The sequence below is a fragment of the Hemibagrus wyckioides genome, linkage group LG08 (genome assembly GCF_019097595.1).
Source record: "Hemibagrus wyckioides isolate EC202008001 linkage group LG08, SWU_Hwy_1.0, whole genome shotgun sequence".
Taxonomy (NCBI): Eukaryota; Metazoa; Chordata; class Actinopteri; order Siluriformes; family Bagridae; genus Hemibagrus; species Hemibagrus wyckioides.
Window position 1 is genome coordinate 25219453 of NC_080717.1, and position 16190 is coordinate 25235642.

Here is a 16190-nt window from a genome sequence, read left to right on the forward strand (position 1 = left end):
GGTTTCGTTGTGTCAGTACACGTATAAAGAGCAAAATGTTACTCAGTTGGATAAAAAATGTTCCTCAGTAGGAGTTGTAAATGGCTGGATAACTATAATCATTTGAGATCACACGTCAGTGTAATTAACATGGAGCCTTGTTTCATTGGTCAAGAGGTGTTTTCAAAATACTGGAGTTTGTAGAGGTATGATTCTGACAAGAACATACATAACTTTCTTTAATATAGAACAAAGTCACAAACTGAAACTACAGAGAACTTTAAGAAAAAATTCAATTCAATGACATTTTACAGAAGCTAATTTTCTGTTGGTATAAATCAGTGTCTATAGAACAGAGGAGCCATATCATCGTTACACCACTGTATGACCGATTCATTCATTTATTCAGTAATCACAGGAGCATGTATTTACTGAAAGACAGCATAATACGAGACGATGTACGAGTTGCTGTAGGCGTAAAGCATTCGGTCTCGTGGGTTATAATTCAGAGATTGGATGTTGGTCTGCATTTTCTTGAGGTGGATCTTCAGATCGTAACGCTCCTCCATTGTCTCCGTGTCGAAGGAGTAGAAAATTTCCTCCGTCTGTTTGTCCAGGAAGCGTGTGGCATAAAGCACTCCACATGCCATGAAGGTGTTAGTGGCAGTGCGCTTGTGCAGTGATGTCCGCCACGACCGGCCCAAAGATGGAGGACTTCCTTCTAACACCTCGCTAAGGATCACGTTGCCAAAATTGTCCGGTGTTGTGTAGACGACCCAGACACCAGATTCATCTGTGGCGAAATCCAAGTCTGTGTAGATGTACGTGGCGTCCAAGTGGCCGAAAGGAAACTTGTTATTGAAGCCGGAGTTTTGTGGAAGTGGTGTTTTGGTGACGGTGCGGGTGGAGATGTTAAAGCGACACACAGATGGTGTATTATAGCAGCCATAGTATAGTGCGTCTCCATACTGCACCACATTAGGACCCACGATGGTGTTTGTGCTGGGATTTGAGGAGGAGATGGGGCTATCCACAGGACCTACACCTCCCAGTATAGTGCTTAAACTGCTATAATGCCGCACAAAGTTAGCATAAGCGTTGCTTCTGGTCAGAGCCACCAGCCAGTACATGCCCTCCTTTCCTGGAGCGGGTTTCGGGTCTTTTCCCCAGGCGCCGTAAGAGTATGAGGTTCCGTACTGGGTGAGGCCGTAAGTTCTAGGGCCATTCACATTGACCAGTTGGCCTTGTGGACAGCGTCCTATACTCATACACACACACACAAAGAAGAGGTTGTATTATTATATATTGCATTTCTGCAGTGAGACGTGAGTAAACAAGTCTATGACAGGTTTTCATTCATTATCTTCTCTAACCACTTGATCCTGGTCCAGATTCTATCATGGGAAAACTGAGGTGGAAATACATCCTGGATGGGAAGACATTCCACACACTTACACCTACTTGGGAAGGAAACTGGAAAACCCGGAGGAAACACACACAGTCTTATGTCAAATATGACAGGATAAGTTCTGTATTTTTGCTGGTGTGTTCCTTATTACAGTATATGAAAGTAAGGGTAAATGCTAAAGTGTACGTACGTGGGTGAAGAGTGGGAGTCTGAGGGGTAGTGTGAAGCTCCTGCTGACACTCAGCCAACTGTCTCTTCATGCGCCGATTTTCTTGCTGTTTGCTCACCACGTACGAAAGATCGAAGCCCTCCAGCTCCTGCATGCCCTCTGTCATGTTTTGCAGCTACAGACAGATAAAACATCAATCATGATCATCTACTTACTTAATTATTCATTCAGCAGATGCTTTTATTCAATCATTATTGCAAACCAATCACTTACACAATGCACCATTCAGGTAAAACAGCCTCATTTAAAATGTAGATAATACAAACGAGGTAAAACAATGTTAAAACATTTTACTGACCGTCTGGATCACTGGGATAGCACATAGCTGTCATGAACAGAGAGGGGTTAGGACTCAAATTCAGGGAATTTTGTGGTGGAAATTGCCAAGCAGACAAACAAAAGACAAAATCTAGTGGTGCTATACAGACAGCACTTTCAGAACCTTGGCTCTATGTCAAGGAATGTTTGGCAGAGAAGAAAAAAAAATGAGGTAGCTACTGATTGGCTAGTTATAGCCACCAGCTTAGTACTTTATAAAGATGCATGTTGTGATGATGTTTGGTGTGGTGTGGTGTGGTCTGGTGTGGTGTGGTCTGGTGTGATGCAGTGCAGTAAGTCACCTTGGTTGCTGTGATCTCACTGAGCTGCTTGTTGGACTTGATGGTGTTCTTCAGTTTACCCAGAAGCACCTGGACCTCGGCGAGCTCGAGCTCGATGATTCTCAGTGACACGGCTCCATACAGATCACCATCATCCTCATTCTCCAACACAGACACGCTCTTCTCCAGCTGATCCAGACGCCGCTGCACTCCCAGCATCAGTACATCCACCTCTGTTATCTTTTTATGTATTTTTAAGTGAGAATTAACTGATCAAAAGTACAGATTCAGTAATACAAACTGTTGACAAAGTGCTGTGATAGAAGAGTAATAAAACCCTACAAGATGTGCCCCTGTATGAAAATAATTAACTTTGCGGTGCTTACGATAACTCACACTTTCATGCCGTAAATTATTTTTCCTTTAATAGCACAACACTAGCAGTTTTATTCCTTACCTGTCAGCTTCATGAATTTCATAATGTTTAAAGTATATAAAAGTGTCCTTTAAGCCACACACCTGTGATGAAGTGATGCTCCTGTTGCATTGGGAAGCTTCAGTAAGGATGGTGTCGAGTTTCTCGGTTGGGAAAGGACGCTGCAAGTTCTTCAGCTCACACACACAGTCTTTTCCGCTCACACTCTAACAGCAAAGACATCTCAAATGAAAAATACACGCTTACAAATGTACATGAGACACGCCAGTTTCTTTGAATGTGGCAATTCGGCAGATATATTATAGAATACACTTTTTTGCCCAGGTTGTGACTGTGACGTCTATAAACGAACAACAGTGATGAGATGATTCCTTACATGTCAACCCAATATCTTAAATCTGTTTTCAAAGTGTAGCTGTGGAACTCACCTGAGAGAGGGCGAGGAAATATGCAGCCGTCCACGCGGACACCAGAGACGGTTTCATGTTTGTTTCAGAAGACGAGAAGAGCGAAGACGTTGCAGCTTTATATGAGGAAAAGTCTAGGTGATGCCTGAAAGCAAATCACGGCCTCCTCTTACAAAATCAAGGTCTACTAATAGAAATTTCAGTTTTTACAGAAATTGTGGAAGTGAGAGATGGAAAGCTTCTTTTCTTGGCTGGAGTGACATAGTACAGGAGGATGTGGGGAAAGCTTGGTTTTGGCATTGGCGTAACTGTAAAAACGTTCATGTCGAAATTAAAACGTTCTCAATCTCAAAACAGGTCTAGTTTTCGTTCCTCCGCTTCCTAATACGTCTTTTCCAAGTTCTTGCTTTCGTTATTTAAATATTTATGTATACCCATGATTACAAACAGATTTGGTTGATAGTGCATCACACATCATATTTATCTGTTAATGTACATGAACTATAGAATTACATTAGAAATGCAATGTATTAGCATATTAATATGAATCTTGCATGGATTTACAGCAGCACTATTGCCAGAGCTGCTAAAATTATATAACACCTTCTGGTCAATCAGAAAGGAGAATTCAGCAGTCCTTAAAAGTGGTTTAGATGATTGGTAAATACATATGTCAATCTCTTGTATCACATTTTAGTGTTGAGTCTGCAGTTCGGTCAGAGTATGGAACGTGTCCGAGCTGATTTTATTTACTTAGTTACAACTTAAGAACAAAAAGATTGAAGGTCCAAGTCTTGATTCTCCTGAGAATGTTATTGGCATAAGATTGTGTGTGAATAATATCTGGATTTGTAATCATACATTTGTGGAACTGTGAAAAACAGTAGCTGTGTGATGTTCTGCTTGAATCATGCTCTTTCACCTCCTTGTAAAATTCCGTTAATATTTTAGTATTATTTTACTATTCGATATTTTTTTAGATGTTGGTCTTCGTCACTGGATCATGAACCAGATCTGGAAAAAGCTGGAGGAGCTCACTGGGGTTTCTAACTCATGCAAGTACTGTGTTTGACTCAGCCTTTACTTTACCTGAGGTGTTCTTTGTTTTATTGCATTTTAATACTCACCCTCTACTCCCAGTCAACATGTGCCTGATCATGGTGGCTTGTCTACTCCAGAACACAGGATTGATCTAACCAGTAAAGACACAACTGCAAGAATTGCCGCCTTTTGTGTGCCATTAAAAACCAAAACACACTTTTAGATGCAAACCATTTTATTTTCTTAGCCGGGATTGTGAAGCATTACTTTCAAAGAAGACTCTGAGCATACATGGAGAGAAGTATAAGACAGTGAGAAAACCTCATATAGCTAAACTAATAGTATTGTGTATCAATACAGGTATTGTATATAGATTACACTTTTCATCAAAGTGTAAAAATTAGACAATAAAAAAGTACTTTAGATTTAAAGTAGCTACAGTTGCAGCGTTTTATGGTATCAAATAAAGTTTCAGTCAAATGCTATACTGAAAATCATGTGGTTATGATGATCATACAGTGAATTTATTGCATGTTCTAACTTCAGAAGTAAACTTGGTAGGCGAGCATGTAGCCACCGTTGTACATGTAGAGCCTCATGTCTGTGGGGTTGTAGTGAAGGTTGGCGACGCTGGCTGCCACCTTCTCCATAGGGATGGAGAGCATGTTGTCCTCCATCCCTGTGGTCGTGTCGAAGGCGTAGAACACTTCCTCTTTGTAAGTGTTTATGAAGCGAGTTGCATAAAGCACCCCACACACCATGAAGGTGTTGGTCACCGAGCACTTGAACAGGCGAGTCTTCCACGTGTGTGTCACGTTGAAGTTTTGGGTGTCCACTAGACTCACGACCATGTTCCCATGGTTAGCTTCTGTGGCGTACATTACCCACAAGCCCTTATCATCAACTGAGAGGTTGATGTCCGTCCAATCGAGGCAGCTGTAATAGCAGTAGGGGAATTTGTTATTGAATCCAGCACCAGGAAGCTTGAGACGTTGGACTTTTTTGGTTTTCACATCATAGGCACAGAGTTCTGGCACGTTATAGCACTGATAATACACAACACCCTTGTGAAAGATGGTCCCTGGACCTTGAATTGCGTTAGCATGAGTGTATGAGACCGTCAGTGATTCATCTCCGTGGTTCCTTGCAGCCATGAAGTCTTCAATTGTCTTATAGAAGCGCACAGTGATGCCCAACCCGTTGTCCTTAGCTAGAGGCTGGATCCAGTACGGCTCTGCAACAGCAGCACCCGTGTCATGACCCCACGCTCCAGTGGTGTACGTACTGAATGGATTCAACTTAGTGACCACTGGCGCACTGATATTTGTCATCATGCGGTGAGAACAAGAGCCTGTAAAGCAGAAAATATCAAAAATCTTTTTAAAAATGCTTTTAAAATAGAACTGGTTTTAATGAAAATAATAAACATTATATCTATTGTTTAAAAAATATGCTGCTTTAAATGAAAGAACTAAATATGAGAATTAAATTTATCAGAAAATTTAAACATTTTGGTTTAACATTAATAGAAAGAGAGAGATGTCACAAATAAATAAAGATTTAAATATATGTTAATATTATAAATAAATCTAATTCTAATTTACTGAAACAATGATGCGGCTGCATAGATTCACCACCTACACTATATTGGCAAAAGTATTGGGGCACCTCTCCAAATCATTGAATTCAGGTGTTGTTTTTCAGGGGTTTGGGCTTGGCCCCTTAGTTCCAGTGAAAGGAACTGTTAATGCTTCAGCTTCATACCAAGACGTTTCGGACAATTTCATGCTCAACTTTGTGGGAACAGTTTGGGGATGACCCCTTCCTGTTTCAACATGACTGCACACCAGTGTACAAAGCAAGGTCCATAAAGACATGGATGAGTGAGTTTGGTGTGGAGGAACTTGACTGGCCTCAATCCCATAGAACATCTTTGGGATGAATTAGAGTGGAGACTGTGAGCCTACATCAGTGCCTGACCTCATGAATGCATTTCTAGAGGAATGGTAAAAAATGTCCATAAACACACTCCTAAACCTTGTGGAAAGCCTTCCCAGAAGAGTTGAAGCTGTAATAGCTGCAAAGGGGGAAACAACTCGATATTACATTCATGTGCATGTAAAGGTAGATGTCCCAGTTTTGACCTGGCTTGCAGTCTGCACTCTAATTCATCCAAAAGGTGTTCTATGGGGTTGAGGTCAGGACTCTGTGCAGGCCAGTCAAGTTCCTCCACACCAAACCCGCTCATTTATGTCTTTATGGACCCAAATTAACCAATGTCTGACCAGTGAAATTGTCCAAAATGTCTTGGTACACTTTCATTAGAACTAAGGGGCCGAGTCAAACCCCTGAAAAACAACACCTGAATTCAGTGATTTGGAGGGGTGTCCCAAAACCTTTGGCAATACAGTGTATAAGTAACTCTTGTGCCTCCTTTTAGGAGGCAAAAACTTAAAGGCAGAACTTACTCTTGAAGTCAGGTGGGATGGTCCTGCAGGTCTGGACACGGTTATTGAGAGAGCGCAGCTTCTCCCTCATTGTTTCTAGGTTGAAGATGTTCTTATTGTACATATTGTCCACATCTTCCTGAAACTTCTGCAAGTGAGGTACAAATACAGAAATATTAATTTATTTTCATACATCAATGTGACATTGGAGGATTGTGCAAGAAACTGAAGATACAGATGTTACAGTAACATCAGGGGGAGTTCATCCTGTAGGGGCAGGTGTGGCAGAAGCCGTTCAGCAAAATACTAATCTGCATAAAGTCTTGGTTACTAGTAACATTTGCAGATTATACAGATGGATAAATGTGACTTTTTAAGACCCCTAACCCTTCTTTGTAACACCTGCATCCTTATTGCTGCATGTAAGGTTTTAATTGATGCCCTTATCCAAGGCCAGATTTATCTCATTCATACAAATGAGAGGTTGAGGGTTAAGGGCCTTGCTTGGGATTTGAACTAATGACCTTCTGATCAGTAGTGCAACATCATAATGACTTTCGAAAGGAGGTCAAGAATGAACACCAAAAACACACAGATAACAGATAATCAAAGAAAATAGTTATAATCAATGTCGCAATCCCACGTGACTGACACATTTTAACGGAACCAATATAAGAAGTTGGTGAAATACCAGTATCTGAAAGAGAAACTAAAGAAAATGACAAAAGGTCGATATTGAGATTGAACAGAGCACTTGGGGTCATAACCTCTAGATACAGGGTTTTAGCCCTGGTCAGCTTTTTAGGACAGTTGAAGTTGACAGTCAGCACATGAGCATTGAGAATAGTGCCAGGGGCTCTGACCTGCTCCAGTCAGAGCGAGTCGGGTTCTTTTCAGTTTGTTTCATTGATGAATCTGTTAGTAAATGCTAGTCAGTGACATCGGTCTCAACTAGTCGCATAACAAGCAGTGAAAACAAATGAGTAAATAAGTAAGAAACACAGTGGGGTGGTGTGATAGCACTCAGTAGATGAATTCTATAAGAGCACATCCAGATGTGTTTCATTTCTTTTATACCACAGCAATCCATCTGAGCCACAAGCTACTGTCTCTGCTGCCCTCAGGAAGGCGATACCACAGTATCCATTCCAAAACAAGCCAACTGCAGGACATATTCTTCCCCCATGCTGTCAGACTACTCTTGAACGTACTGTATCTGTGCACTGTACACTGTTATTAGTGTTAATTATTATTATTATTATTATTATTATTATTATTATTATTATTATTATTATTATTATTATTGCAGACTGGGAACAACACACAAGAGCTGCAGTTTTGGAGATGCTCTGATCCAGTGGTCTAGCCATCACAATTTGGCCCTTAGTCAAACTCGCTCAAATCCTTACTCTTGCCCATTTTTCCTGCTTCACATCAACTTTGAGGACAAAATGTTCACTTGCTGCCTAATATATCCCACCCACTAACAGGTGCCATGATGAGGAGATAATCAGTCTTATTCAATTCACCTCTCACTGCTCATAATGTTATGCCTGATCGGTGTATATGAGTGTGTGTGTGTACCTCTGTATGTATCTTCTGTGCCTCCTCTCCATCTTTGTCGAGAGCTTCATCATCCATGGTGTCCTGTAGGTGCTGGATCTCTTGGCTGAGCTCCTTCAGGTGTAGAGCGTTGTACAGGCCCCGAGTGTTCAGGTACTGGAACCTTCCCACCCGCTGTGTCACATTTTTCAGAGTGGCCTCCATCTTAGGAACCGTCTTCTCACTCACCACCGTCTGTCAGCAGTAATGCTTGTGGGTTGATGCAGTGTGTGATGTGTGTTTGAAGTTGATGCAGTGTGTGTGATGTGTGTTTGGTGTTAATGCAGTGTGTGTGATGTGTGTTTGGAGTGGATGCTGTGTGTGATGTGTGTTTGGAGTTGATGCAGTGTGTGTGATGTGTGTTTGGAATTTGAGTAGTGTGTGTGATGTGTGTTTGGTGTTGATACTGTGTGTGTGTTTGGAGTTGATGTAGTGTGTGTGATGTGTGTTTGGTGTTAATGCAGTGTGTGTGATGTGTGTTTGGAGTTGATGTAGTGTGTGTGATGTGTGTTTGGTGTTAATGCAGTGTGTGTGATGTGTGTTTGGAGTTGATGCAGTGTGTGTGATGTGTGTTTGGAATTGTTGCAGGGTGTGTAATGTGTGTTTGGTGTTGATGCAGTGTGTGTGGTGTGTGTTTGGAGTTGATGTGGTATGTGTGGTGTGTGTGTGATGTGTGTTTGGAGTTGTTGCAGTGTGTGTGATGTGTGTTTGGTGTTGATACTTTGTGTGTGATGTGTGTTTGGAATTTGAGTAGTGTGTGTGATGTGTGTTTGGAGTTGATGCAGTGTGTGTGATGTGTGTTTGGAGTTGATGCAGTGTGTGTGATGTGTGTTTGGAATTGTTGCAGGGTGTGTGATGTGTGTTTGGTGTTGATGCAGTGTGTGTGGTGTGTGTTTGGAGTTGATGTGGTATGTGTGGTGTGTGTGATGTGTGTTTGGAATTTGAGTAGTGTGTGTGATGTGTGTTTGGAGTTGATGTAGTGTGTGTGATGTGTGTTTGGAGTTGATGCAGTGTGTGTGATGTGTGTTTGGAGTTGATGCAGTGTGTCTGATGTGTGTTTGGAGTTGATGCAGTGTGTGATGTGTGTTTGGAGTTGATGCAGTGTGTGATGTGTGTGTTTGGAGTTGATGCAGTGTGTGATGTGTGTGTTTGGAGTTGATGCAGTGTGTGATGTGTGTGTTTGGAGTTGATGCAGTGTGTGTGATGTGTGTGTTTGGAGTTGATGCAGTGTTTGATGTGTGTTTGGAGTTGATGCAGTGTGTGATGTGTGTTTGGAGTTGATGCAGTGTGTGATGTGTGTGTTTGGAGTTGATGCAGTGTGTGATGTGTGTGTTTGGAGTTGATGCAGTGTGTGATGTGTGTGTTTGGAGTTGATGCAGTGTGTGTGATGTGTGTTTGGAGTTGATGCAGTGTGTGTGATGTGTGTGTTTGGAGCTGATGCAGTGTGTGTGATGTGTGTTTGGAGTTGATGCAGTGTGTGATGTGTGTGTTTGGAGTTGATGCAGTGTGTGATGTGTGTGTTTGGAGTTGATGCAGTGTGTGTGATGTGTGTGTTTGGAGTTGATGCAGTGTGTGTGATGTGTGTTTGGAGTTGATGCAGTGTGTGATGTGTGTGTTTGGAGTTGATGCAGTGTGTGTGATGTGTGTTTGGAGTTGATGCAGTGTGTGTGATGTGTGTGTTTGGAGTTGATGCAGTGTGTGTGATGTGTGTTTGGAGTTGATGCAGTGTGTGATGTGTGTGTTTGGAGTTGATGCAGTGTGTGATGTGTGTGTTTGGAGTTGATGCAGTGTGTGTGATGTGTGTGTTTGGAGTTGATGCAGTGTGTGATGTGTGTTTGGAGTTGATGCAGTGTGTGATGTGTGTGTTTGGAGTTGATGCAGTGTGTGATGTGTGTGTTTGGAGTTGATGCAGTGTGTGATGTGTGTGTTTGGAGTTGATGCAGTGTGTGTGATGTGTGTTTGGAGTTGATGCAGTGTGTGTGATGTGTGTGTTTGGAGTTGATGCAGTGTGTGTGATGTGTGTTTGGAGTTGATGCAGTGTGTGATGTGTGTGTTTGGAGTTGATGCAGTGTGTGATGTGTGTGTTTGGAGTTGATGCAGTGTGTGTGATGTGTGTGTTTGGAGTTGATGCAGTGTGTGTGATGTGTGTTTGGAGTTGATGCAGTGTGTGTGATGTGTGTGTTTGGAGTTGATGCAGTGTGTGTGATGTGTGTGTTTGGAGTTGATGCAGTGTGTGTGATGTGTGTTTGGAGTTGATGCAGTGTGTGTGATGTGTGTGTTTGGAGTTGATGCAGTGTGTGTGATGTGTGTTTGGAGTTGATGCAGTGTGTGATGTGTGTGTTTGGAGTTGATGCAGTGTGTGATGTGTGTGTTTGGAGTTGATGCAGTGTGTGTGATGTGTGTGTTTGGAGTTGATGCAGTGTGTGATGTGTGTTTGGAGTTGATGCAGTGTGTGTGATGTGTGTTTGGAGTTGATGCAGTGTGTGATGTGTGTGTTTGGAGTTGATGCAGTGTGTGTGATGCGTGTTTGGAGTTGATGCAGTGTGTGTGATGTGTGTTTGGAGTTGATGCAGTGTGTGATGTGTGTGTTTGGAGTTGATGCAGTGTGTGATGTGTGTGTTTGGAGTTGATACTGTGTGTGTGATGTGTGTTTGGTGTTAATGCAGTGTGTGTGATGTGTGTTTGAAGTTGATGCAGTGTGTGTGATGTGTGTTTGGAGTTTATGCAGTGTGTGTGATGTGTGTTTGGAGTTTATGCAGTGTGTGTGATGTGCGTTTGGTGTTAATGCAGTGAGTGTGATGTGTGTGTTTGGAGTTGATGCAGTGTGTGTGGTGTGCGTTTGGTGTTAATGCAGTGAGTGTGATGTGTGTGTTTGGAGTTGATGCAGTGTGTGTGGTGTGCGTTTGGTGTTAATGCAGTGAGTGTGATGTGTGTGTTTGGAGTTGATGTAGTGTGTGTGGTGTGCGTTTGGTGTTAATGCAGTGAGTGTGATGTGTGTGTTTGGAGTTGATGTAGTGTGTGTGGTGTGCGTTTGGTGTTAATGCAGTGAGTGTGATGTGTATTTGGAATTTGAGTAGTGTGTCTGATGTGTGTTTTGTTGCAGTTTGTGTAATGTGCATTTGGTGTTCATAATGTTCATAAAGCTCATGTGTGTGTGTGTGTGTGTGTGTGTGTGTGTGTGTGTGTGTGAGAGAGAGAGAGAGAGAGAGAGAGAGGGACAGAGAGAGAGAGACCTGATCTTGGAGATTTTTCAGTGAGTCCTGGCAGCTTCCCAGCAGTTCTGCCACAGCATCATACTTGGGAGCAGGAAAAGTCCAGACTATGCTGTTTGCCTCACACACACACGCTCCGTTTTTCTCCTGACCTTGAATGCTGTGAGCATGACCACTCTCCTGATACACACACAACAATGTGTTCAATCATGAACACACGATTACACATCATACACACAATAAATCATACAGATATTATATATATATATATATATTGGACTACTTCCCAATCTCCAGATTTGAACCCTTTTGAAAACCTCTGGAATGTAATCAAGAGGAAGATGGATGGTCACAAACCATCAAGCAAAGCTGAGCTGTTTGCTTTTTTGCAAAAAGAATGGTATAAAGTTCCCCAGCAACAATGTGAAAAACTGGTGGAGAGCATGGAGCCAAAACGCATGCAAGCTGTAATTGCAAATCGGGGTTATTCCACCAAATACTGATTTCTTAATGTTATTTAGCAAAAGCATTAACCCAATTTGTTTACAAATTATTTGCATTTTGTTTTATTTGAGTTATTAAAGCTCTGCAAATACTGCATGATCTTGGGTTATTTTGTGTGTTGTCATTTCCTTTAAACATACACTCTAAATAACAATAGTTATATTTTGAATTTAGGAGAAATATTGTCAGCAGTTCACAAAAAATGAAACAAAACTGTTCATCTCACCAATACATGAACCTGGAAGAAAAAAACATAAGAAACTGATTATTTTGCAGTGGTCTCTTATTTTCCAGAGCTGTATGTATGTATGTATGTATGTATGTGGAAAAAAAATAAGAGACCACTGCAAAATAATCAGTTTCTTATGTTTTTAAAATTTTAACCTTACAAATTATTATTTATAAATACAAATTATAAATACAAATTATTATTTAGCATATTATTATTATTATTATTATTGTTATTATTAATATTATTATAAAACATTATTATATAATTTAAAAATAATAAAAATAATAATACAAATTATTTTTTAGCATATGATATTATATAACTGACACTGTGCATAGTAGTCCAGACCATCAGAGGGAGCCCTCGCCCGAATATTGACTGTGTACACCTGGTTTCTGGTTTCTAGGGTTTTTAAGCAGCGCGCTCCCTCTATTGTACGCAAAATATCGTTTCCGAGTGTCACGTACCAAACCTTGATTTCTGATTTGTCTTTGATGTGTATGATCCTTGCCTGTTTGCCTTGATTACAAGTTTCGGTTTCTGTTTCTGTTTTGATCACCAGTGTTTTGCTTTTCCGGTTTTTGACTCTGCTTGCTTACCTGTTTACGATTCTGCCTGCCGTCTTCAATAAATATCTGCATATGGATTCAGACACTCACGCTTCCAGCGAGTCCTTACAGGATACTTCACCAGACATGAATCCAGCGGATATCCTCTTTCATGCAACCCGAACTCTTTCATGCAAAGTTTCACTTCCTGTTTGTTTGTCTGGCAATGATTCATGCTTCTATGCCATAGCTCTAATTGACTCTGGCTCCGCCGTAAATCTCATAGATCATAACCTGGTTAAAGAATTCCATATTCCCATTATTCCATGCACACCACCATTGGAAATCACTGCTATTAATGACCAGCTGATTGGAGCGGGTCTGATCCACTACCAGACTACTGCTGTGTCCTTGTGGATTGGATAATTCCACCAGGAAGCGATTTCATTCTTCATCATCACCTCTCTATCGAATCCCATCATTTTGAGGCTTCCCTGGTTACAATGCCATGACCCGTTGATCTCCTGGAGAGAGGGGGACATCCAGAAATGGTCTGCCCACTGTATTAAGAATTGCTTTTTGTCTCACCCTACACTTCCATGCAGATCTACCTCCATAGGGAGCCCACCCGCTGCTGCCATGACTACACTCCCCAGGGAATACTCTGATCTCCGAGAGGTGTTCAGCAAGGAAAAAGCTACCAATCTGGCTACCAAGGCTGACCATCACTTATACGTCAAGCTGGAGAAATGTGAGTTTCAATGCCCGTCTGTGACTTTCCTGGGACCAGAGCAAAGTGTCAGCAATTACATCAAGGCCCAAGCCATCCTCAATCAAAGACAGACAAAGATTCCTGGTTTTACCAACTTTTATCGTAGATTTATACAAAACTACAGTACCGTTGCAAGCCCCCTCACATCTCTGTTAAGAGGGAAACCACGCCACCTCAAGTGGAACGATCAGGCTGAACAAGCCTTCCACCGCCTGAAACAGAGCTTCACCTCCACTCCCATCCTCTGCCACCCGAAACCTGATCTGCCCTTCATAGTAGAGGTGGACGCCTCCAGCAGTGGGATTGGGGCAGTTCTTTCCCAATGACAACCATGTTCAGGAAAAGTACACCCGTGTGCATTCTTTTCACGTAAGCTTACACCCGTCGAGGTGAACTATGGCGTGGGAAATCGTGAACTGCTGTCGATGAAAGCTGCCCTAGAGGAGTGGAGGCACTGGCTAGAGGGAGCCAACCACCCATTCCTTATAATCACGGACCATCGCAACCTTGCATACCTCAGAGAAGCCAAGTGGCTCAACCACCGTCAGGCCAGGTGGGCGCTGTTCTTCTCCCGATTTAAGTTTTCTGTCACTTACTGACCAGGCTCTGAAAAAGGTAAAGCTGATGCTCTTTCCGGGCTCCATGATGCCACAGACCAACCCACTGACCCCGAACCTATCCTCCCTCCATCAGTCCTCATAGCCCCTGTTCAATGGAGTATTATACAGGAGATAGAACAGGCCCAAAGCTCGGAGACACCACCATCCAACTGTCCACCATCCAGAATGTTCGTTTCCACGGCTCTTCGTACTCGTGTGATCCAGTGGGCTCACGAAAGCCCCAACACCGGGCACCCAGGTATACCATGGACGACGCAGTTACTGAGGCAAAGATTCTGGTGGCCATCCCTTCCCCGGGACATTGAAGAGTTTGTCCGTTCCTGCGCCATATGTGCTCAAACATGTACCAGCCGCCAGCTACCTGAGGGCCTCCTTGAGCCGTTGCCTATACCCCAGCACCCTTGGTCCCACCTCTCTGTAGACTTCCTGACTGACCTTCCCGAGTCCCAAGGTTTTACTACGGTCATGGTCATTATTCTCAAAAGGCTGCGGGCTTCCATTGTCATTGGAGACTGCTCAGGCTGTGTTCCAGCATGTATTCCGAAATTTCGGTCTGCCGGAGGACATCGTGTCCAATCGTGGAACACAATTCACGTCCCGTGTCTGGCAAGAGTTCTGCCGGCAGCTGGACATTAACGTCAGCCTGAGTTCTGGTTACCAGTCAAATGGCCAAGTGGAACGCCTTAACCAAGAGCTTGGGAGATTTCTCCGTGCCTACTGCAGCCGTGATCAACAAAGATGGAGTGAGTTACCGTGGGTCTACCCTGGACCGAATACGCACAGAATTCCCTATGTCATTCCTCTACTGGACTAACCCCATTCCAATGCATGCTGGGCTACCAACCGCCGCTCTTCCCCTGGTCAGGTGAACCCTCGTGTGTCCCTAGCGCGGATGAATGGTCCAGGAAGAGTCAGGAGGTCTGGGAAAGGGCACATGTGAGACTTCAACGTGCGGTAAGAAGGCAGGAGCTCCAAGCTAACCGCTGGCGACGCGCTCACCCTGCTTACCAAGTGGGCCAAAAGGTATGGCTTTCTACAAAGAACCTGAAATTAAAGTTACCCTGCAAAAAACTCAGTCCTAAGTACATCGGCCCATTCACAATCATCCGACAGATTAACCCTGTGTCTTACCACCTAGAGCTGCTTCCGGCCTACCACATTTCTCCTACCTTTCATGTATCCCTGCTCAAGCCCTACCATGACTCCACATGCAATGCCCCCGCAACTCTGGAACCGCCCCCTCCCATCTACCCATAGATGGCTCTCTGGCGTACCGAGTTCACACCATCTTGAACTCCCGTCGCCGGGATGGCCGGCTACAGTACTTGGTGGACTGGGAGGGTTACGGCCCTGAGGAGTGGTGTTGGGTGAACGCCGCTGATATTCTGGACCCTGCACTCACAGATGAGTTTCATCGCAACTTCCCCAGCAGACCTGCCCCTTGTCCTAAGGGTCGTCCACGGCGTAGAACACCGGGAGGTGTTCCTAGAGGGGGGGGGTTCTGTCACTGTGTATACTAGTCCAGACCATCAGAGGGAGCCCTATTAATAATAATAATAAAAATATAATAATATAATAATAATAAAAAAATAATAATTATAGTATAAATTATTATATTATTATAGTATTTATAAATAATTATAGTATTATAATTATTATTATTATTATTATTATTATTATTATTATTATTATTATTATTATTATTATTATTATTATTAGAATAAGTATAAAATTAATAAGTGAGGATTTTTATTATTGTTATTAGATAATTTTTATTAAATGATATAGGTAATTAAATTGTTCATAAACATGCTTAACATCCTTAATTAATATTTTATAAGTTCCTTGTTTGTTCGTTACTTGTAATAATTATTAGGATCATGATCAAACTGAGTGAAACTCAAAGAATGTGTCTGAGCTTTCATCTGAGTGTGATCTCCATCTGCCTTTATATACACCCATACACACACACACACACACACACACACAGAGAGAGAAATGTCGCAAATATTTTGAAAAAGCAGTTTGGGTAAGTTTGATAAGAAAGTGTTATGTTCATTATTTTCTGAAGAGGATGTGAAGATTTTCCCCAAAGGAAGATGAATCTGACAGAAAATAAAGAACAGTTCTCAAATTGCCACATTTGCAATTTTT

At 42.4% G+C, this 16190-nt stretch overlaps 2 protein-coding genes across 2 annotated transcripts; both read right to left on the reverse strand.

Annotated features, from left to right (window-relative positions):
• Positions 1-184: 184 nt before the first annotated feature.
• On the reverse strand, positions 185-3243 carry LOC131357512 (olfactomedin-4-like). The gene is made up of 5 exons (XM_058396497.1): positions 3080-3243; positions 2735-2857; positions 2237-2455; positions 1578-1731; positions 185-1237 (listed from the first exon to the last, which is right to left on the reverse strand). The coding sequence occupies exons 1-5, from the start codon at positions 3134-3136 to the stop codon at positions 408-410; spliced, it is 1383 nt and encodes a 460-aa protein (XP_058252480.1). The 5' UTR covers positions 3137-3243; the 3' UTR covers positions 185-407.
• A 1366-nt stretch (positions 3244-4609) lies between these two features.
• LOC131357459 (olfactomedin-like) lies at positions 4610-13285 on the reverse strand. Its single transcript, XM_058396433.1, has 6 exons — positions 13256-13285; positions 13046-13168; positions 11382-11540; positions 8131-8343; positions 6568-6694; positions 4610-5450 (listed from the first exon to the last, which is right to left on the reverse strand). The coding sequence occupies exons 1-6, from the start codon at positions 13283-13285 to the stop codon at positions 4642-4644; spliced, it is 1461 nt and encodes a 486-aa protein (XP_058252416.1). The 3' UTR covers positions 4610-4641.
• Between the last annotated feature and the right edge of the window lie 2905 nt (positions 13286-16190).